We start from the raw sequence: 23,570 nt of genomic DNA on the forward strand, positions 1-23,570 counted from the left end.
GAGAAGTTACACGCATCAAAGATGGAGTACAAAGTGCCCATTGGATTTGGCGGTTTCCTTTGTAATAGCAGGGTCAGCGCCACCATGCGGCAGCAGATGTATAGCAGATGTTTAAAGTGGAAACAGGTCCTGGAAGTGGACACTGCAAGTGTGGACAACTTCAGGAACTTGGTCCTGATGAAAAGAAGAGAGTAGGAAGTAAGAGTAATCTGGGGAGAGAGAGAGAGAGAGAGAGAGAGAGAGAGAGAGAGAGAGAGAGAGAGAGAGAGAGAGAGAGAGAGAGAGAGAGAGAGAGAAGGAATAACAGATGGGGATGGGGTGTGAGGGTGGGGAGAGGTGGAGTTTGAGAACACCGGTGGCAAGGGAGCCCTGAATGGCAGATAAGAAACCTCTTCTTGTGACAATAGGGGGAAGTGGTGAGGCCAGGTGCTGGGCGAGATAAGTTGTAGCTGGTACAGGAACAGGAGAGAGTGCAGGAACTTGGAGGGGATTCCTGCCAGATAACCTCTGTTTTTCTGTAGAGGAGGAGATGAGGTCATCTGTTGAGGGTAAGAGGGAGGGTGGGCATCAAGCAGGGTCGTTGAGGAAAAGGTCAGGAGTAGTTGCTAGAAAAACGGGGAAATGGGCTGCCCGGAGTGCTCGCTACAATCTGTGCTGGAACCAGGCTCCTGGGTTCTCACTTGTGGGCATTTTCCTTACATCTAGGATTCTAATATTTTATAAAGATTCTGTTAACCCTAATTTCCCCAGAAGATAATAAATAGAATTTAATTATAAAATTCAGTCTCAAGTTTTCATTCAGCCAAACTACAATTATTGGAAAATCATATTCAATTTGAGAAGTGCTTGTTTTTAATTCATTCAATAGCAATCTTAATGAAACCTTAATTTTGATTGTCTTGGGCTTAAAAAAGTTGTGGCACTCTTTTGGGCTTTAGCTTCCATTATATGGAATACTAAATATTTTAATTGTGTGTGATTGGAAATCCACAACTTTTAAAATTTATAAAGCAGATCATTTCACTACAGCATAGGAGCAATCAACAATGAACACCTTTCAAATTCAGCAAAAAGTTTATGAATATACAAGATCTTATTTAATAAATTATTTGCAGTTCTGGTGCTCTTTATTTTTGAGCACCTTTGAGTAAATCTTATAGAATGTTGATGTGCACCATTCGTATGTGCTAAGAAAGAATATTCAGGGTAAAGAAAAATTTAAGCTTAAGAATATAAATGTATTGTCTCAATGAAAAATATAAATAACTAGGGTGGAAAGAATTACTGGATCTTAACCCTAAATAAAAAGGTAGTGTAAGTTATTTATAGGAGTCAAAAACTCCAATGAAAATGACTAGTTATTTATAAGAGGTAAGGAGTAAAATAAAATTCTTCCAGTCTTGAAACACTATAATATCAACAAATAATACTACATAGTAATAAAACTGTACTGTAAAACCTCACCAATCTTGATACACTTATTTGGAATTTGTAACAATTTTGACAAAAGCTTAACAGAAGTTTACCCTTTCACTATTATTAATCAAATTATAGTATAAACAATATTCATAAAGTTAATGTTTAAATTACTTTAGAGAACAAATTATGTTCAAGCACCATACTTAGTAACAATGTACATGTGAATTATAAACATTTTAATCTATTCTTAAGGTAGTTTTCTTTAGGATCTCTACTATTTTTGTACTTGTTTGCTTTTAAAAATAAAACTGTCTCTTTAAATTAATTTTCCTAGGCCCTTCCCTACCCAGCCAAGTGTTTATTTTATATAAAATAATTGAACACAATTATTTTACCTTTGTTCAACTTGGTCCTCTGTTTTACTTTAAAAAGCAAAATAGAAGATACTAAATTAATTAATTATGATAAAAATTAGTACTATTTACTGAGTGTCTCCTAAGTGACAGATAATGTTTGAGGCATTTTAAAATATTATCTTTAATCTCTCCCAAAATATTGCAAGATAGATATTATTGTCCTCACTTTTCAGATGAAGAAATTGACACTCAAAGTTAAGTGATTTCCCTGAAGTCTCAAGTATTCTCTGAATCTGGTAAGTAAAATAATGTGTGTCAAGGGCTAAGCATATGGTTTAGAACATAGAAAACAATAAATGTCCGCTATAGTTACTATTATTACTACAAAGAAAAGGCTCGTTTTAAAGGTGAGAGTTGATGAACAGATAAAACAGCTTCTTTAACTTTTGGATCTATTCCAATTGCATTCATTTATTCATTCAACAAACATTTATTGAATGCTTACTGTGCATTAGGAATATCAGCATGAAACACAAAGACGTACCTCTGAGCTAGTATAATATTTTAAAAAATGATCAGCCAGAAGTAAATATATATGAGCACGTATATATATTTGTCTGAATTTCCAACTTTCACAGTGATCAGCTACAAACATGTATTTTTATATATATCAATCAGTGATCAGCTACAAATATATACATACAAATATATATTCAATAGCTCTCAATCAGAGCCCTCTTTCCAAAACCTTAAGTTTGTTTAAGAACTAAAGAAATGGAAACACTGACAAAACCCATAAGCTTTTAAAGACCTAAGCATCATTTCTTTATCCAAAAAACTTTTCATGCAGATCTCAAGCATAATCATATCTCAGAGGATGGAGACATAGCCCTTGTGTCCATTCCAACACCATTAGTCTATTTGTGTGATCATAACATTTTAGTGGATTTGCTTAACAGCACAATGGTTACTCTGGCAAACAAGGTTTATTCTTTGTCAAGTGTGGAAGAGAATATGAAGTTACTCAGATGACCAAGTTGTAGAAGTCAATAGCCTTTTCAGAAAAACAGGCTCACTCTCCTGCCACTCTCAAAGGCTTGATTTTCAGAGCATGGGGTATCATCCATTGATGGCTACAATAAGGGGTATTCCATGCATTTTGCTTTCCCTGCTCTGCATTTTTTAGGCCCTTCCCCCCATTGTTAATCCCTTTTCCATTTATTCAGTCTTTCATTGAATGTCAATTACTAGAAGCTGTTGTTACAAAGATGAAGACATGGTCCTTCTCTTAAGCTCATAGTTCACTGTGATGATTCTCCAAATTTAATGAGCACGGAAATCAGCTCGAGAAGCATCCCAGCCTCTCCCAGGATGATTCTAACTTAGAGATCTGAGGTGACGCCCAAGCATCTGCACTTTCTGAAGACATCCTGAGTGATTCTGTTATAAGTGACTCCCAGACCTCTTTGTTCAACCCACTGTTCTGGAAGGAAAGCAAGCATTTCCCATGTTCATTTGAATCTCAGCCATCTTCAGGGCCCAGTCTGAACGCAGCTTTCCATGTTGCCTTAGTCAGAAGACATCACCTTCTTTTCTTCTCTAGAACTTCATTTGTCTCTCTCACGACACTGACCATCTCTCACTTGCGGTCTTTCCTGCAGACCCTCTCTGGAAAGCCTTGTCTCACCTACCCGACTCCTGGGTGGGGAACTGTGTCTGACCCGCCTTCGAATTCCAAGCAGCACGTGGCACAATGCCTAGTACATAATAATGATGTAAGTCTTGCTTGCTGGGTGAATGGGCTCCATTTCTAAATGGAGACTTGTGTTTTTAAGGCAGACATGGCTAAATGTACTGACAATGGATAAAGGATGTGTTCTGAGGTGCAATGCTGGGCACAAAGCTTCATAGATGGGAATAGGCACATAACGGATGGGGAGACACTAACCAGCATGACTGAAATGGAGCAAAGGGAGCTGCATAAGGTGGGAATAGACATGAGGGGGCAAATGGGAGGTGCTGGTGGCCCTGATATTCTCTGGAAGGTACCGGCTGCCAGCCAGGGAGGAAGCAGAAATCAAGGGATTGTAGTGATCTCAGTGGGCAGCACAAATTGAACATACTCACTCCTCCAGTACTCTGTGCTGCCTTGGTCTCCCTGAACTTGAAGCTTTTCCTTCACTCAAGGAATCTACTGGGCTCAACCTGGGCTCCCCTTCCTCATACCACAGCCTGGAAATTCTCTGAGGGCATGAGGCCGGGGACACCGTCAAGTTCAGCTGGCTCATTTCCCATCTCTCATCTGTCCTTCAGTGCCACTCTGGCTGTTGCATGATGGAGCCTGGAGTGGAAAAAGAGAAACACTAGGCTACTGGGAGGGTTCTTGCAGAATTCCCGATGGGCTATAGTGGTCTTTACATGGGAGATGCAGGGGAGATGACGAGAAGTGGAGAAGTATGAGATATATTTTGAAGGTAGAAGCAGAGCTTGGTGAGCATTGTAGGGGTGCAAAAAATAATTTCCTTCCATCTTTATAAGTTCTTCTGGCTGGGAAAATAGTCAAATTAACATGAGACAGTTTAACAGAAGAAAATGTCCAAATTTATTATGTATATATGGGGTCCCATAAGAATACGAGACTTGAGGACACATTGGACCCTTGAGGCTTATATACCGTCTTGTGCTAAGGAGAAAGTGGCCTGGGAGTGTGGTTTGGGACTTCACAGGGTAAGAAGGCAAGTCAGATGGAGATGGAAATGCAAATGTTTGGTAAAGAAATGTTTGCTGGGCCATCTTTAACAATGGGACACAGAGGACTTAGATCCAATGGGCTTTGCTAGGTGCCTCCCCGTGTACACACACAACTTTCCATTAAACTATAGTTACCTATGATGATAGCTCCCTTCCTGCAGCAGGCCTTTAACTGCCAAATTCTTTTAGGCAGTTAGGGGGAAGGTCAAAGGTTTTCCCTGAGTCTTTCATTTCTTAAAAATAATCCGCTCCCTCTCCAGAGAACTGCCTCTGGGTGGTGAACACACAATCTGAGATATAGATGATGTATTACAGAATTGTACACCTGAAATCTATGTAACTTTACTAACAATTGCCACCCCAATAAACGTTAATTTAAAAAAATAACCCCCTTAAAACCATCAATATCCCAAAAGGCATATTTTGAGTGGCAAATTGCTCCCTTTCAGGATTAGGATTGAGGGAAAGGGAGGAGGCAAGGGTAATTGGGCTTTTTCATCAGTAAAAAGCTAATACTAGTACAGCGTTGGGGTGAGAATTAAATGAGACCATGCCTTCTCCAGGTTTATAAAAGTAATATGAATTCAGGGCATGGCTGCTATTGCTGGAGGTCGAGAAACTTGAGTATGACTGGCGGCCCTGCAGCCCATTTCCGCTAGGGGTTCAAGGCCTCTTTGCAGCTTTGACTTTCCCTTTGACTTTGTCCTTTCCAACCACACCGTGCTCCTCTCCGTTGCCTTTCACTTCTCTCCCTGAACTCCAGCTCAATCCTCAACTCCTCCCAGAGCGGTTGACCAAAGAAATCTTGGTCAGCTGATGATCTGCATGTGACCACAACCTTCAGCCCTTGTACACTCCAGAATGGGGCTTAGAGGAGACGCCAGGTGCGTGCGTACCTTTGGGACCCACCTGTGGGGCTCAATCCACTCAGTGGATTGAGTGGGGCTGGAGGGGACAGGCAATTTTCCAGAAGTCTTCCTTAAAATTGTCTTCTAAAGAGTTGCTGAATCTGCTTTCTCATTAGCAAGACTCCGAGTCCGGCTCATTATAGCTACCATGATAGGTTTAGGTTTTTGTGGGGTTCTTTTTAACCTCGATTCTTCTGTTAGAAAAATAAAATTTATTGTGTAAAATACACATAAAACTTACCTTCCTAAGTATTTTTAAGTGTACAGTTGAGTGGCATTAAGTACATTCACATTACTGCACAACCATCACCACCATCCATCTCCAGAACGCTTCACTTTGTAAGCCTGAAAAATCTGTATCCATTGAACACTAACTCCCCATTCTCTCCTCCCCTCAGCCCCTGGCAAACATCATTCTACTTTCTGTATCTACGAATGTTGACAACTCTAGATAACTCAGAAGTGGAATCAAAATTATTTGTCCTTTTGTTAATGGCTTATTTCAGTGAGCATAATGCCCTCCAGGTCCATCCATTTTGTAGAATGTGTCAGAATTTTCTTCCTTTTGAGGCTGAATAATATTCCAATGTTACTATATATCATGTTTTGTTTATCCATTCATCAATTGATGGACATTTTGGTTGCTTCCACCTTTTAGCTATTGTGAATAATGCTACTATGAACATGGGTGTACAAATATCTATTCAAGTTCCTGCTTTTAGTTATTTTGGGCATATACTCAGAAGTGGTATTGCTGGATCCTATGGTAATTCTATGTTTAAATTTTTGAGAAACCACCATACTGTTTTCCACGGTGGCTGCATCATTTTACATTCCTACCAGCAATGCGCCAAGGTTCTACTTTCTCCACATCCTCGTCAACATTTGTTAGCTTGTGTGTGTTTTTTAATTTTTATTTTTTTATAATAGTCATCCTAGTGGGTGTGAAGTGGTATCTCATTGTAGTTTTGATTTACATTTCTCTAATAATTAGTGATGTTGAGCATTTTCCATATGTTTGTTGCACATTTGCCTATCTTCTTTGGAGAAATGTCTGTTTGAGTCTTTGCCCATTTTGGATTGGGTTGTTTACTTTTTTGTTGTTGAGTTGTAGAAGTTCTTTATATATTCTAGATATTAACCTCTTTGCAAATACATGGTTTGCAAATATTTTCTGGAGGTTTCTGAGGGTATTTGCAAACCCTGTTCTGTGGGTTGCCTTTTCACTCTTGATAGTGTCCTTTCATGAAATCCAATGTATCTATTTTTTTTCTTTTGTTGACCATGTTTTGGTGTCATATCTATAATTTGGTTTTGTTTTAATGACTTTTTTCGATTCAAATAGTGGAGCTAAAATTCTCTAAATTTGCAGTTGGAGACACTACTATTCAAAGAAACTGATGGATTTACTCCATCCCAACATTGGTTAGTAGGCTCTGGGCTGAGAATTCATATCCTGGGCTCCTTTCAGGGACTCTCACTTGCTCTGCAAGACAAGGCAGGGACCTTGGTGAGAACTGGAGCAAGCCTCCAGAGTAACCTTCAGGGACCCTGTGGTTTCATCAACCACTAACGTGAAAAAAACAAGTGCCAGTTTTTGTATTTTTCTTTGCTAGTCATGCACAACTTTTTCCCTAATGTTCAAAAAAGAGAGCTACTGGAATGGACAGACTGTGAAATATTTTACAGTGTGTTCATTTCTGGGCACTGCCTTTTGCTAGAGCAAAGAGTTCCCTGTTTAGAATGAATCAATGGGTTGGTTACACCGCATTACCAAGTCCTCAGGAGAGGAAATCTGAAAAGCTGTAACCACTGCCAGCCAGAATCGCACTGCTTTTGATGTGCTAGTAAGTGCGTGGTAATCTTTCATTTCATAGTTGAAGAAAGTTCCTCTGTACCTCCCCACAGTTCCACTCACCACTTAGTTCATGTTTTAAAGCAATAAAGCAATGGGTCTGCTTAGGGGGGGTCCTAAAAGGAAAGATAAACACAGTGGGGCAACATGATGGGCCATAATGAAAGGAATTTATTATGAAGCCGCTCCTCCTTTCATAGTAAAACAGAGTCCACCGGATCATTTCAGGGGCGGTAGGTGGAAGCATCCGAGACTTTTCCAACCAAGGGGAGTCTGGAGCGTTTCTTGGTCTCTGCTCTGTCTCCTGATCCAAGAGTTGTAATCCTGCTCCGAGTTCTGCAGGAACAGCGTTTAAGGGACTTCGGATTTAGCGACAGCTCTCCCGTGGTGACAGTGACCACGCTCCCTTGCTCCCCGTTTCCTTCGGGCGTCAATAAGCGCACTTGGAAACTTTGAACCCCGAGGGCATTCTACCCCTGTTTAATCCTCTAACCCTCCATACACCGAGCCATCTAGGGAAGGGACAACCTTACCCCGCGAACCCCGTGACACTGCTGCTCCGCAATTCTCTGACCTCACGCTCTGGTGAGTTTGGGGTCTAGAAACAAGCTCAGCAGCAGCAGCAGCACCACCTTCCGCGCACACCGAGGGGGATCACTTGACCGCTGCAAGAAACTTTCCTCCGACTTCGTTCCGCTGCTGGTCTAAAGGGAAAAAGCGAGAACCCGGGAGAGCGAAGGCGGAGAGAGAAAAGGCGAGAAAGTGACTGGGCAGGGGCGAGCGCCGGCCCGAGGGCGGGGCGGGCGCCGGAGGGCGCGAGAGGGGCGCGGACGCGGCGGCCGACGCGCCCCTGCGGGCCAGGGGGAGGGGCGCTGGCGGGCGCGGCGCCTCCCGCCCGGGGTGAGCGGCGCGCGCGGCAGCCCCGCGGCACAGAGCGCCGAGCGGGGAGCGCGGGCCGGCGGCGGCGGCGAGGGAAGGCTCGAGCGCAGACGGCCGACGCGCGGCGCGGCTGCCATGGGCGCGCAGTGACCGCTGCTCAGCGCGAACTTCCTTGGCCGCGCGGAGCTCCCTGGCTGGTGGTGCGTCCCCTCGGTCACCATGAAAGGTAGGGCGGCGGTGGCGGCCGGGCAGTGCGGGTTTCGGGGCGCGCGGGAGGGCGCGAGGTGCGTTCCTCTGCGATCTTTCTCCGGGTGGAGGGCCGGAGGAGAGCGGAAGCCGGGTGGGTGCGTGCATACTTGGGGCTGCGGGGTTGGGCACGGCAGGAGACCTCGAGGTTGGGGTTTGGAAGTGTACAAGTAGTCCCCTTCCCATCGTGTCTCTGCAAAGTAGTTTGAAGCCCTCAGTCCTTGTTTATGGATTCCAGTTCCCAACTTTTTAATTGAAAAAAGATGCCGAGGAGAGTGGAGGCATCATTATTTCCCCCGAGTCCGCTTTCCGCTCTGCGGCTCTCCCCACTATCTGGAGTCCGCTTTCCTCCTCGCTGTTGCCGTCTCTCCATCCGAGCAGTCGATGGTGCGATCGGCAGGGTGTTTTCTCGGAGACTCTGGGATGTTCTCGGTGCGCCCTCCCCACATCTGGCAATGATTAGGTGCCCGCGGAGTTCAGCTGGCTTGGGAAGTGCGTTTGGCATCTTTCTCCATCAGACCCACTGACTGGAAAATAACTGCCCTCGGTTCCGCATCCCTTCCATGTGCCCGCCTTTGGAGTTGGTGTGCCCACGTGTGTTCAGGAGTGACACAAACCATCCTGTTAATCGTCCCTTGGGCGGTGTCCCCTGCAGGCCGGTTCAGGGAAGTGTCAGATGGACCTTTAAACGGAATCGCAAGAAGGGCTTTGCCCGGCAGCCTTCAGTTTAGTGGAAATACTGAAGTGGAGATTTGTCAGTAGAACCCTGATTTATATGTCAGATAAATAATTACTGGGGAGACATAAAAGGGAATCGTTTGGGGATGGGCCAGCGTGGTGTTTACACAAGACTTGAGTTCCTGGTTTCGTGCTAGGATAACAAGTTTCAGTCCCCGCGCGGGCCGGGCTTGAGTCAGGGGGCTGTGTGCGAAATACATCTGACCGCGGCGACCGAGTTTCCAGCGGCCCCACACCATGCGACGCGATCGCTTTGACTCGCCAGGGTTGCCGAGGGAGGCGCGCGGGGAGCCCCACAGGCTCCAAAAGTAACTTTTGGCTCTAAGTTTCTCTGAAAGGCAGCTCTCGATAAACACTCCAGAGCGATAATGTCCTACTACCAATTACCTCTTCTTCAGAGGCATTACTTCTCCACATCAGAAGACCCTGGGAAGGGAGGGGATTGAACACCAGGTAAAAAGTGGCCCGCCCCAGGGGAAGAAAAACAAAAGATAGGATACAACTTTCTGGCTAGAGAATTTCAAAACGCATGGTGCTGTTCCTCCTCTCCCCATCTCAGTTTCTCTTCTCTCATTTACATTTTAGGAAAACACGCACTTTCCTTAGCTAGCACTTATTAAAGGATCTTTCCAGAAAGGAAAGAGTACACATGGCCAAGAGTTACTCTAGGACTCAGTTACCCTCATTTTAGCCAGAAGTTAGTTTTCTCATTGCTGATCACTGAGGCCACTAGGGTTTTTTTGTTTTTTGTTTTTTTCTTTTTCTTTAGGCCACTAGTTTTTGAACTCTTTGAAAGATAAGCAGCCACTCACTCCATCAGCTTCTAGTATGTGGGTTCCTAAACCCTGAAAATCACATTATGCTTTTGACTGGATTAAATGACTGTTTTTGCTGTTTGGGTCCTTTTCATTGCTATTTCAAATCTGCAATGGAAAACACACCTAAAAGTCCTAAACGTATTTTTGTGAGATTTACACTGTATTCTGTGAGGTTTACATTGCAGACCCCCCAGGGAAGGCTCATTGTTTACCCACTGTGGTCTGGGCACTGCCTAAAAGGCCCCCCTTACCTTCCGCCCCAGTGGGTGGGGGGGCAGGGATGGTGAATCCCTGGGTACATCAGCGCTTTGAAAGCTGCTTTTAAAATGAAATGCTCTGTAAGAGGTTTGCTTACCAACTATTTTCATATAGTTTACATTCATTTGTCTAGTTGGTGAGGTGGAGAAGGGAGGGCACAGTAATAATTTTTTCAGTGCTTACTGAGTGCCAGCCACTGGGCTGAGCCTCTACAAGCACGCTAACAATTAATCCTCTCAACAACCCTATGAGGTACGTATTTTAACTCCCACATTTTAGATGTGGAAACTGAGTCTAGAAGAAATAGGAACTGGCAACGAGAAGGATGGTGGTAAGCATCTAAAGATAAGCTTTGCCAGTTTCCCTGTGTTGCTTAGAAAGACCTAGGATACTGGATATGATAATCTCTGGTGTAGACTAGAAGAAAAGAGAATCTCAGACAACTAAATAGCCAAGTAACCCACAGATGGTGCAGCAGCCAGGAAGGGGTGGAGCCAAGAAATTGGACACAGGGCTTCTGAAGCCAAACACAGAGGGCCTTTCTAGCCAAAGGGGAAAACTGCCTTTACCAAGTGGAATTATTTTGACAGTTTGCCATAGGTAACCAACCCAAAGTTTTCCTTGGGTTTTGATTAATGTCACATAGTTATTAACTCATTATGCTTCAGAAAGCCAATACTTCATTAGAGTTTGATTTTCTAAATAATAGAAGTCAGTGACAAGCCTTGCGAATGCTTAAAATTAAAGTAGTAACCTAAAACATTCTTTAGCCAAATAGAAAGTTAGTGGACACCTTAGAAGTTACAGACGTTTACTTGCTAAAGCAAAAATTTAACTCCTGTGCGAGTCAGGTGCCTTTTTAAGGTACTTATTTGATTTTCTATTTCTGATGTTAAGACCTTAGACACGGCCTTTGTAATAACCCACCCTTTCGGAGTGTAGTTCCGCATGTGCCACGAGCCACAGTGCCACCTATCTGTTGCATTCAGCAAATATCTGTCTCTGTTCTATTTCCTGCATCCCCGAGTCACAAGTACCAAAATAATGACATCATTATATATTTTCCAGAAGAAAATTACTTACCCTGTTGCTGCAATACTTGGAGTCTTCCAAATTGATTAAAACATGTAGTTGGTTTTCATTTATTTCCAATTTTATTTTCAATTAGCTGTACTGCACCATAAATCTCATGGTTTTGGATAAATGTTCTTTATGAAGGAATCTGACTCCTCTAGAGTTAGGTGTGTCATTACTAAATCACATTTCTGGTTCTGAAAGTTGGGAATATTGGTGAGTTTCAATGCAGCAGCACTTGTTGCCTAAGAGACGGCTGAAAATAACCACCAGCACATGGGACCACAGAGGTCCAAACCACTGTCATAAATTAACACAGGGAGGTTGGTGCCATCAAAACATAGTGTTCGGCTGCTTATTTTTGTCCTTTTGTATATAAACATTTCTGAAATACTATTTGGCAATAATACTTTTAAAATGTAGTATACTTCTACTTCCTGTTGTTTTTTTGGAACTCACGGCCCCCATGCTTTCCCAGCGTCCCTCTAAAATTTCTTGTTTTTAACTAGGATAAGCAAACAAGCATGTAAGCTCTGACTGCATTTAACACGGAAAGATTCATGTTTTCTGAAGGGAAATGGGAACAAAATGAAGTCGGAACAAAATGAAGTCTTTCCCCCCTCACTGATGGGGAATTGGGGTTGCCCTTTTTCTGGAAGGCAAAGTTACAATGTAATTATACTTTTGACTTTTCATTAGTTTGGAGATGCTTGACGTTCTTAATCTGAGGTTTCATTATTTCTACGTATAGATGTTTTCTGTGGTCTCCTATGCAGTTTCCCAAGAGTGTCCCCATGAGCCCCTGTACCATGTGCTCATCCACTGATAATGGTGCGAATGGCACAAGCTGGCAGGTAATAGCTTTCAAGCTACATAATCACTAGGTGTCTAATTTTCTGAATTAATGTTTATTCTCATTAAAATATTATTTCAAAACAGTTGATGCAACTACTGCCGAAGTAAGTTAAATGGCCCTTGAAGTATTAGTTTTCAAGTGGAAAAACAGACATTTAAGTTTTGTGATAGAAAAAGTATGTTTTGCCTTGTGTCAGCCCAACACGTGGGTAATCTCCCAGGGGGGCAAGTCTAACACACATGTCACCCCATGATGGGAAGAAATGGGGGAGGTCTGGGAGAGGAAGCCTAGAATGGTGGCCGAGCCCAGCCTTCCTTCTGGCATTGTGTCAGTGATGCTTTGGAGCTTCAGCTGGTGAATCAGAGTGAAAAGCAGCAGGCAGTTTGGGGGCGGGGGACAGCATTCTAGGTCTTTGATGTAATCATCTGTGAAGAGAGTCTCCCCCACTATGGTGTCAGCTCTACCAGGCTGGTCCTGCCCTTTCTATCTTTTGCTCTTCTGCCACTCCAACGGCACAGGCTCTCTCACCCTCCAGGGTTTTTCTCTATGGCCTTGAGGCAGGGATCAGGGTCATATGTTGAAAGACATATGGGATGAGGTTGCTCTGGACGGTGGTTTGTGCTCACAAACAACTTCTTCGGTATGACTCATGGGTCACTTAATATCCTCACTTACTATTTTTCCTTCTAATAGTGGCTAACATTGAGTACGTGCCATGCCAGGCAGTGTTGTTTTTTCTATTTTGCAGGTAGGAAAACTTAGGCTTAGAGAAGCTGAGTTACCTGTCTTAGGGCGCCCAGCGAGTCGGTAGGGAAATTGGTATTCCAACTCAGACAGCCTGACTCCAGAGTCCCCATGTTATACCCTGGCCTAGCCTCCCTCCTGGCCACCCCCTAACAATTCACTCAATCAGCACACCTTTGCTAAGTGTCTACTGCGCCACACTCTGCTAGATACGGAGTGAGCTAGATAGAGAAGCTCCTCCTGCCTGCCCTCAGACCTATAATAACCTGGCACCAAAGGTCTGAAGAAATTGATGTGCTCTTCTAGAGCCAGCCACCAGAGCAGACTCTGTGGACTGGAGCTCTTGCAGATTCCAGGCTTGCTGCTGGGTGTAGAGTTTACTTACCTTCTGGGTGGTTTTGCTTACGGCTTATTAAATCAATGTGGATGGCCCACTGAAGCCATCAACTCTAAAAACAGCCCGTACACCACCCTTGCTGACAGGTTTACAATGAAACAATGAGACATTGGCAGAAGTGCCATTTTGAAGCACAGACTGTAACCACCAGGAGGTGATCAGTAAAAATAAAATAAATAATAATTATAAAGAAACATCTTAAACAACGGGTAGGGAGGAATAGGCGTTCTTTATAGAAAGTATTTATTTCTTTACTTCTGAGAACACAGTTTCTAAGCACAACAACTATTCAAAGCTTGAGGGAGGTAACTTTTCTATCAAGCAAGTGATTTGATTTCTTTAAGAGAATGATATTTGAAGAGCCCAAGCCCATATAGTACCTTGAAAAGGGCCTGCCAATTGCTTAAGGGACCTTTGTAATTATATAGCAGTGAAAACCAAAGTAAGCAGAAAGAAATTAGTAATCCCAAATTAAGATCCAAAGAGATCCCAGCAGCTCTCTTAACTCCTGAATTTATCATAAATATTCAGTCAGCACTCTTAAAAATATAAAATAAGTGTGTTTTTCAACATGGGAGAAGTTTTTAAAAATAAATTGATTGGACTTGGATATATTAAATATGACTCCTTTATGCTTCCTGAATGACTTGGGACTATAACTCAGTTCACATGAAGTCATATTCAGTAGCCTGAGAGGTTGGACTTTTGACATTCTGTGTGAAAAACTAACTTGTCGTTGGTTCTGTGGAAGTAGCCAAACTTCTCTAGGCCTCAGTCACTTCCTTGTGACATAGACATGTGAGGAAACCCGCTGATATTTATATAACAATTTATTATTCAAAGGTGAAATAGTCCAACTTTATAGTTGATAATATATACTTTAAAACATAACCATTTCATAAAATGTAATTATATGTACTAATCCCAAGAGCTGGACCTGATGATTTCAGTGTGATGGCAAGGAGTGTGGGCTCCAAATCCGAAAGGCTGGTGACCACATGCAGGTTACTTAACCTCCAGGGTGCCTAGTGACCTTATCTGTCAAGTGGAAGATAATAATGGCATCTACCAGAGAGACTTGTTTTGAGGATTAAATAGGTTAGTGGAGAACAATTGTTTAGAATGGTGTCTAGCACTTAATCAGAACTCAAGACGTTTCAGTTATTGTAATACTGTGTTATTATAACCTGATGCTTCCTTCAGGCAGTAATATAATTGCCAATTATGAGCCATTTATGGTGAGTTAACTAAGTGATATAGTTTATATCATGAAGGCAACAAGTTCAGTTTTGAAATGAAAGCAATTTTCCAATTACAAAAGTGTTAAAACTGACCTCAGGGATAGGAGGGAGCTGTGTTCTCGATGGGGAACGAGCAGTGTTAGCACTGGTCTGTTTCTAGCTGCCATCACTTGGGTTATTGTCATGCTGTAATGTAGTAAAACAGCCCTACCGAGAATGCAGGGACCATATTTATAGTGAAGTTTGTAGTTATAGCAAAATGGTACAATTTCCTCAATTTGTTATGATAATGACAGAAAATTGGTAAATATGTGTAAATATATTTAATGTACCTAGGAGCACTAATTTTCCAGGACTGTTATTATTCAGAAGTCTACTGATGATGACATAATATTTTTAAAGTTTTGTATCTCAAATCCAGTGTCCAGTTTTATCCAGTAAGGATATGACATCAAGGAATCAAAACAAAACAAATTTGTCTCTAAATTAGTATTAGGACAGATGTAGGTATATGTATTTTATTTAACCACATGACATCATGTCTATTTCATTGGCTGTCATATTTCTCTTTTATTTATTATTTACAATTGGGCCTCCAAGTTCTAACTAGCTTTCATTTATTCTTTAGTATGTTGTTTAAATATATTAAAATTTTTACTATGTGTATAGCCTCTGTCTTCAAGGAGCTTGCAGTCTTTTAGGCAGGGTAAGACTTGTGCATAAACAACTGGAATCCAAGGTATAATAAAAGGTCAAATGTGCCTTATTTGAGATTCAGACAAGTGTGGCTAGAGGAACCAGGAGGAGAGGGCAGAAGACAAGGATATTTTCATTTGGAGGGGAGATTCGAGGTGATTCATTAACTTGAATTATATTTCATACTACATTATTTTAATAGTAATGTAATAATAATTAAAACGGAAAACAGTGCGTCATGGCCACCCTGAAACTTTCAAGTGTGTCATTTTAGTGTGGGAAGTGAGAGAAAATCAAATTGAAAGTTTTCTCAAAATTTGTCTCCTAAGCTCCATTTTGGGCCATCATTTGTATATTGCTTTGGCATAATTGTCTGGACAACCTAAACTTAAGTGATTTCAAAACAAAACAGATATGTAAGTTTTGTTTTGTTTTAAACGGAGACCACTTATTTTATCTGTGCCTCCAGAGAAATGGATGGCATTAATTTTTTTTTTGCCAAATGACCCATGTATTTGAGGCCCTTCCAGGGGCCTCAAAACGACCCTTAAAATTCGAGGCAGGGATTCAAGTCCTCATCCTGACTCTCTTGTTACTAACCTAACAACATGATTGGATGAGAAGGTCCATCAGAGGAAAAAGGGAGGCTCCTCACCTCCCTTGTAGTTCCCCGTGAATGATGGGTGTTGGGGTCAAGGTTTTGCGTGTCATATTTGTTTTCCATTTCTTAAGTTGTTGAAGTTGATTGCTGGGGGAAATCTGGTTTAGCCCCCACTACTAATTTAGGGGTAAATGTAATTTTAAAAAATCTCAATTTTGTTGGACTATAACAGAAGGAAAAAGGTACTCTCTCTCTCTTACTTTGTCCTAGAAGCAAGAATCTGCTGTTTTTACAAGCATCCCAATTGCAAGTTGTGCCAGAAATTGGAGTCATTTATGGCTTCATAATTTTCATTTAAAAACATTGTATCATTGAACCAAAAACCATCCTGTTGCAAACCATAAAATTCAGAAAGCAGCTGAGTAATTGAAATACAGATACTTAAATTGTTACAAATTCCTTTATCCATTTAGGATGAGGCCTTATATATTGACTTCCCTTTAGAGCAAATGAGGATTTAGTTCTTTCACCCTCTGCCTAACGATCCTCATGGACACCTCCTGCCGCCCTCCATCGATTGTCCCAATATAGTTATATCACAATCATGATTAGATCAATATTCAGCGTTTGCATTATTACAACGATGTAAATGCTATTCAAGCTGACTTATACTTTGTTCTATAACTTCATTTCCCCTCAAGTTAATCATTCTCTTATTTTTGTTTATTTAGCTTCCTATGTATATATACATCATCATTCATCCCCATGGTCTCTTTACCTTTCCTAAATCTCTATGCAGTGTGTTCAAATATATTAGGTATTCTCTCATTTTCATCTTCTTGAAGACATCTTTTATGGAGCCTTCTGACCTACTCAGGGTTAGGTTAGGTTAGGTTACATGCACACACACCTTTCTGGGTTTGTTCCAATTTTAGTGGAATGCATTCTCTAATAACTTCTTGAGAAAAGTGTGCATGAGAGGTACGTTTTTGCAGAATCTGAAAGTCTGAAAAGGTCTTTCTATGACCTGCTCATTTAATTGAGAAATTTCTACGTTGGAAATAATTTAGCTATAGAATTTTAAAGACACTGATCTATTTTCTTTCAGTTCTAGTTTTGCTCTTGTGAAATGTGAAGACTTTTTAAAATATATTTTTGTAAGTTGTTTTTGTTTTTCTTTTCCTGTCTGGAAGCTTTTAGGATCTTCTTTTATCCCCCTCGGTGCTCTGAAATTTTATTATGATGAGCCTTGGAGTGGATCTCTTTTCTTTGTGCTGGGAAGTGATGGGCCCTTTTATTCTGGAGACTCATGTCCTTTGATATAGAAGATGTTGTTTGGTTATTCCTCTGATGGTTCTTTCCCTCTGCTTTTTTTCCCTGTTTCTTGAATATTGGACCCCCTGAATTGATTCTCTAATTTCTTTTCTTGTCTTTACTCTTTTTTATATTATTTGTCATTTTTTCCTACTTTCTGGAATATTTCAACTGTATATTCCAACTCTTCTATTGTTATTATTTCTATGATTGTATTTTTAATTTCTAAGACGTCTTTCTTTTTCTTTGATAGTTCCTTTTTATAGCATCTGCAGTTATTTTATGGATACATTGTCTTCTCTTATCTCTATAAGTATATTAATAATAGAATTTTTTTTAATTTTTGTTATCCTGCATAATGTATATTTCCTCCAAATTTCTTTATCTGGTTTTTTTTTTCCTTCATCTTTGTCTTTTCATGTTAGAGGCTGCGTCAGATGTCTGATAATCCTTGATTATATTCTCATCTATCAAAGCAGAGCATTATAAAGGTTAATGAGAACATCTTTGTTTTCATGAATTTTGTACTGTGATTGTTACTCTAGGCTGATCTGGTTGGGCTATTCCAGCAGAGACCTGTTGGGATCAGAATCATTAGTTTATTTTTTTCTTAACTGGTCGCATTTCCTAGGAAGAATCTTCCAACCTTTAGTCTAGAGATACATTTTGGATGACTGAGTGGGAGAAGAGGACCAAGTATCTGAACATTCAGTATGTAAACTTTTACCTTTTTCTCTGATTCGTTTACAGTTCTCCTCATCTCAGCTGTCCCTGGTGTCCTCTAGACAGCAGATCTTTTGTTTTAACTTCTCTGAATAATAAACCTTTGATGCTCTCTGTGGACAGGGAGAGACAGTCACCCAGCCATGAGGGGGACCTGGGAGGTCTAATTGCTTTTTTCCCCACATACCGCACAAATCACCCATTTAAAGTATACAATTCAGTAGGTTTCTTTTGTATATTCACAGGTTTTGTAACCATCATTACAATCAATTTTAGGGCATTGTCATCACACCAAAGAGAAACCCCATATCCATTAGCAGACACTCCCCAAATTCCCCCAAATCCTCTAGCCCTAGGCTTTTGGATCCTATGAATTTGCTTAATGTAGACATTACATATAAATGAAATCATAATGAATTAATACGTAGTTTTTTGTGATTGGCCTCTCTCACTTAGCATAATTTTTTTTTTATTGGGGGAGGGGAACAGGACTTTATTGGAGAACAGTGTGTACTTCCAGGACTTTTCCAAATCAACTTGTTGTCCTTTCAGTCTTAGTTGTGCAGGGCGCAGCTCAGCTCCAGGTCCAGTTACCCATTGTTAGTTGCAGGGGGCGCAGCCCACTATCTCTTGCTGGAGTCGAGGAGTCGAACTGGTAGCCTTGTGGTTGTGAGCCTGCACCCCAACCACCTGAGCCATCTGGCCACCGGGGAGCTTAGCGGCAGCTCACTGACTTCATTCTAGTTGTGGTGGGTGCAGCTCACTGGCCCATGTGGGAATCGAACTGGCGACCTCAGCGTTAGGAGCACGGTGCTCCAACCACCTGAGCCACCAGGCCGGCCCTAGCATAGTATTTTTAAGGTTTATCCATGCTGTAGCATGTATCAGTACTTCATTCCTTTTTTATTGCTATTTCATTCCTATTTCATTGTATAGATAGATACAATTTATTTATCCAGTCATTAGTTCATGGACATTTGGGTTGTTTCCACTTTCTTACTGTTATAAATAATGCTGGTACAAATACTTGTGTATAAGTTTTCGTGTGGACATATGTTTTCATTTCTCTTGAGTACATACCTAGGAGTGGAATTGCCAGATCACATGGTGTCTCTGTATTTAACCTTTTTGAGGAACTGCCAGACTATTTTCCAAAGTGGCTGCACCATTTTGCATTCCCACAAACAGGGAGGGTCCTAATTTCTCCATATCCTCACCAGCACTTATTATCTATTTGTTTGATAATAGTGAACTACTTCTTAAACATATGTTCAATCATTCCTTCTATTTTAGCCTCACCTTTATTCTCCTTTCAGAGTGACCTGTGTCCCAAATTCCTAAGCCTTTCAAGAATTCGATGGTATAAATCATGTGTCTTAGCTTTCTCTATTAGCACAGGGTTCAGTTTCTTGAGTCTGTAGTGTCAGTAGCCATCATGGTGTAAAACTGGAGGGTCTCACAGACTGGGTTTTAGTCTTGGTCTGGCTGCTTACGAACTGTGAGACCTTGGGTCAAATTATGTAACTTTTCTGAATCTCAGTTTTCTTATCTGTAAAACAGAGAAAATTAACAAATGGGAAGTACTTGAAATTCAGTAGTCTTATCTTCCCCAAACACGGTGGACATTCAAAAAGAGAAAGATTTAATCTCTTTCCTTCAGTTCATCAGCTGGTGGGAGAGACAGACAGACACATGTGTAATTCTAATCTGCTTAATTTTCAGCAACAACTATTGAGTGCCTATAATGTGCCATAATTGTACTAGTCGCTCAGGGTTACAATGTGACAAGTTTCCTGTTTTCAGATGGCTTTTCATCTGGCGGGGTCAAAACCAGAACTGGAATAAAAGGCAGACGGAGTTAAGTGCTGTTCCACTGATACAAAGGAAGTGTAGGGGAAGGAGAGGTAATTTCTAACTGTAGGGATATCACACAACTTGGTCCACAGATTGATTGGAACCTTTTAATACGTAGGACCCTCAGCTCTCTCAGCCAACTAAACCAAACTTCACTTGAACTCATGGTACCCTGAAATAGCAAGGCTCAAAGAATGAATCAGCAGCAGAGTTCCATTCAATATTATCATGAAACCTCCGGCCAGTGTGGCTCTGTGCCAGTTACCGAGGAAAGGAAAAGCTGAACTAAAATAAAAATCACATTTTGAAATAGGCAAGCAAAAGACAGTGTAGCCCATAGGTATTAAAATGGAATGCTGAAGCACAGCTGTGGAAACCAAGAAAGTTCGTGCTTGTGTTAGCTTGGTGCAAAAGTAATTGCGGTTTTTGCAATTATTTTTAACCTTATAAACCCCAATTGTTTTTGCACCAACCTAATAGCTATAACTCAAATTAAACACATTTTGTTATTTAGTATGTGAGTGTTACCTCTTCCCTGCAGACAAACTGCTGTCAGAAGCAGGGATGAAGTTATGGGCACTGCAGAACTTAGGGGCCTTAGATTTTAGCCAAATCCTTGCTCTCACGTAGGACTGTTATGTCATGTATATAGATTGTGTCAAAGACAGATTTTGAAAAGTGGCAAGTTACTAAAATGACTAGGTATTTTATAGGGAGAATATCCTTGTTTGAGTATATCACCTTTGCGGGCCTCCAATACTATAAAGCCAATCTGGGATGCACTTAGCTACACAGCGTGAGGAAAAGTTTTGAGAACAGAAAATAACAGTACACGTAATATTAGGCTGCCTTCCTCAGATCCTTCTGTCAGCCATTGTGGGTCCTGTCATTGCTTTTTGCCTTCTAAAATGTCCAGGCATTAGGAACACCTGAGCTCTTATCCTCTCCTATGGCTCTTGTAGCCTCATATGGGTTGTCCACACAACCACAAGCCCCATCAACTCTTAAGTCTTACTCTTTCTCAGTTTCCGAAATGCCTAACTCCATCGCCAGCCTGACTTGGCTGTTTGTCAGCTGAACAGCTGGGAAAATTGAGCAGCAGGCTCTGGGGGACACCAGAGCTAATGAACTATTACACTAAGCGTTACCTGCCCAACTCTACCCAGCTTCTAAGGATATTAAAAAGGATTCTAAAGTCAACTTGACAGCATTGAGTGAAACAAAGTTAAACAAGTTTTTTTTCCTCTCTCTCTCAGCACTTCTCAGAGTCTCTAAGAGTTCAAAACACTGTGAATTTCCAAGAAAGGGATATAATACACAGTGTTTCCCAAATTCTCTTTCTCTCCAAAGAAAAAAACACTAATAAAGACTGACTTTAGACACTTCTCTATGAGACCTTCTTGATAATTTCCGTCAGATGTTATTTGTGGTACTTTACTTGTACCCTGTATGTCTCATATAATTTTTAATCTAATTTTAGAATGGGATGAGATAGAAATTTGTATTCTTTTAGTAGCTGCTATAAGAATTCTAATTCTTTTTGGATGGGGATTAAGAGAAGAAGAAGAAGATCCTCCTTGAGTCCTATTAGGGGGTTGCCTCTAAGGCCTTTGTTTTCTTGAACCTTAATGGATTTGGGCATGTTCATTTGGAAGGCAGAGCTGAACTGCTTTAATAACAAAAATATGAGCCATTTGAAGTTCCCAGGGAAATTTCAGGAAGGAGAGAGGACTTGGTCACACTAAATGCTGCATGGGCAAAAACATCAGAGAGGAAAACAAGAACAAACAAACAAACAAACTAATGGTGGACCTACTGAAACGAAGCTTTGGGGGATAACAGAAATGTCAAATGGGAAATTTTAAGCTGTTTTTTGTTGCGGGTGCAGCGTAATTGCTCTTTCCGCTCCTAAATCTTCAGTGATGTCTCCTTGGCTCCCAACATCTGCATGTGAGTAGATTCTTCTGCAGACGTGGCACAGCAGTGGAGGGCCTGCAGCTGACAAGCTGACAGAGGAAGCTTACGTCTGGGTGGCATCGTTACTTCTGTTCATGGCTCATCAACTCCCCTAGGCTGTAAGCATATATTGGATGAATAAGTAAATGCATGGATTTCTAAGTAGAAGCAGCACATAAGGGTTTCTCTTTCATTGACACTAGACCCAGCCTCTCAGCCGTTAATAGGATAGAATTACTTAATAAAGCAGGCACAGAGTAGGGGATTAATATGTATTTGTTGAACTAACCAGTCACTGAGTCAGGTGCTGTTCTCTTGGTTGTAAGCATGTTCTTCCATGTAGAACTAAAGCTTCACATCTTGGACATCGAAAGACTATGTACCTTTTTATGAAGACCTAGCCTTCTAGATTCCAAGCAAGATCTCTTCCCTGTTGTCTAAATAAGGAAATAATGGTGAAAGTACAAAAATATCACACTTCTCTATTCTCTGGTAAAAGTAATTGCTCTCTCACATGTGTTTTCATAGCATTTTCCAACAAACAAGTATTCTAAGGTTCACCACATTGTGTTATAGATATCATACTCGTATGTCTGGTTTCTCCATAACATTTCAAGGTTTAGATATAGCAGGTCCTGTGTCCTATTTGGGGACTGAAAAAGATGATCACAGAGGCTTTATTTTCTGTCTACTTGCCTGTCTTTCTTGAAAGCCGGTCAGCTTTCTTGAGGGAAGGAACCATATCTCACTCACTTCTGAAGCCCTACTGCCTGGCAGTCTCTAGTCCATAGTAAGTACTGACTCAGTGCTTTTGAACGGAGTTGCATGTGGGAAGAAGGCTGGATGCTAGTGCAGTAATGATGACTGACTCAGGAATAATTGGTTAGCTTTCTTTTCGCCACTGTGACTGCAGCCATGAGTATTCTCAGGCTTCAGAAGAGGCTTGCCTCCAGTGTCCCCACTGTGGCAGAAAGAAGGTCTGGTTGGACCCCAGTGAGACCAATGACATCACCAGTGCCAGCTCCCGCCAGCAGATTCGGAAGCTGATCAGGAAGCCTGTGACTGTCCATTCCCGAGCTTGATGCTGGAAAATCACCTTGTCCCGCAGGAAGGGCATGTGGGCATAGGTAAGAGGAAGGGTGTTGCCAGTGCTCGAATGCCTCAGAAGGTAACCTGGATTCTTCGCCGACTGCTCAGGAGATAGTGGGAATCTAAGATGATTGACCGCCCCATGTATCCCAGCCTGCACCTGAGAGGGAAAGGTAACGTGTTCAAAAACAAGCAGATTCTCATGGGGCACATCCACAAGCTGAAGGCAGACAAGGCTCGCAGGAAGCTTCTTGCTGACCAGGCGGAGTCCCGTAGGTCTAAGACCAAGGAAGCACACAAGCGCCGTGAAGAGCGGCTCCAGGCCAAGAAGGAAGAAATCATTAAGACTGTCGAAGGAAGAAGAGACCAACAAATAAAGCTCCACCTCTCTTACCCGTACACAGTGGCCTGTACTGAAATCCAGAGATTAATATTAAGATAGGGTGGTGTGACAGGGAGTGCGTGGGACAGGCACTCGAAGGTGTCACATTTTAGCGGAGTTTAAGGAGTTGCATAAAGAACAGGAGGTAGACCCTGTGGTCTTTCTCAGAATGCGCGGTGTGTTCCAGGCACAGAAGGAAAGCCACTGTGATAAAGTGGAGTGGGTGGAGATTGCAGCAGTTGAGTCCCTCACTGACCTTGCACTTCTGGGCCTCACCAGGGCTAACACTGTGTCTTTTCTTCTCCTGCAGACGATTTCGCAGAGGAGGAGGAGGTGCAGTCCTTCGGTTACAAGAGGTTTGGTGAGTTCTAACAAAGCTCTTTTCCTTCTCCGTGCTTGGGACACAGTAACAAGA

The 23,570-nt window shown here is 41.8% G+C and overlaps 1 protein-coding gene across 1 annotated transcript in view; it reads left to right on the forward strand.

Moving 5' to 3' along the window:
• The first annotated feature begins 8,197 nt into the window (after positions 1-8,197).
• The window catches only part of COLEC12 (collectin subfamily member 12), a 180,172-nt gene continuing 164,799 nt past the window's right edge, over positions 8,198-23,570 (forward strand). The window contains exons 1-2 of the mRNA XM_033087703.1: positions 8,198-8,394; positions 23,466-23,516. Coding sequence (XP_032943594.1) covers positions 8,388-8,394; positions 23,466-23,516 — 58 coding nt within the window. The 5' untranslated portion in view covers positions 8,198-8,387. The remainder of the gene's footprint in view (positions 8,395-23,465; positions 23,517-23,570) is intronic.

Source organism: Rhinolophus ferrumequinum, chromosome 19, assembly GCF_004115265.2.
Source record: "Rhinolophus ferrumequinum isolate MPI-CBG mRhiFer1 chromosome 19, mRhiFer1_v1.p, whole genome shotgun sequence".
Taxonomy (NCBI): Eukaryota; Metazoa; Chordata; class Mammalia; order Chiroptera; family Rhinolophidae; genus Rhinolophus; species Rhinolophus ferrumequinum.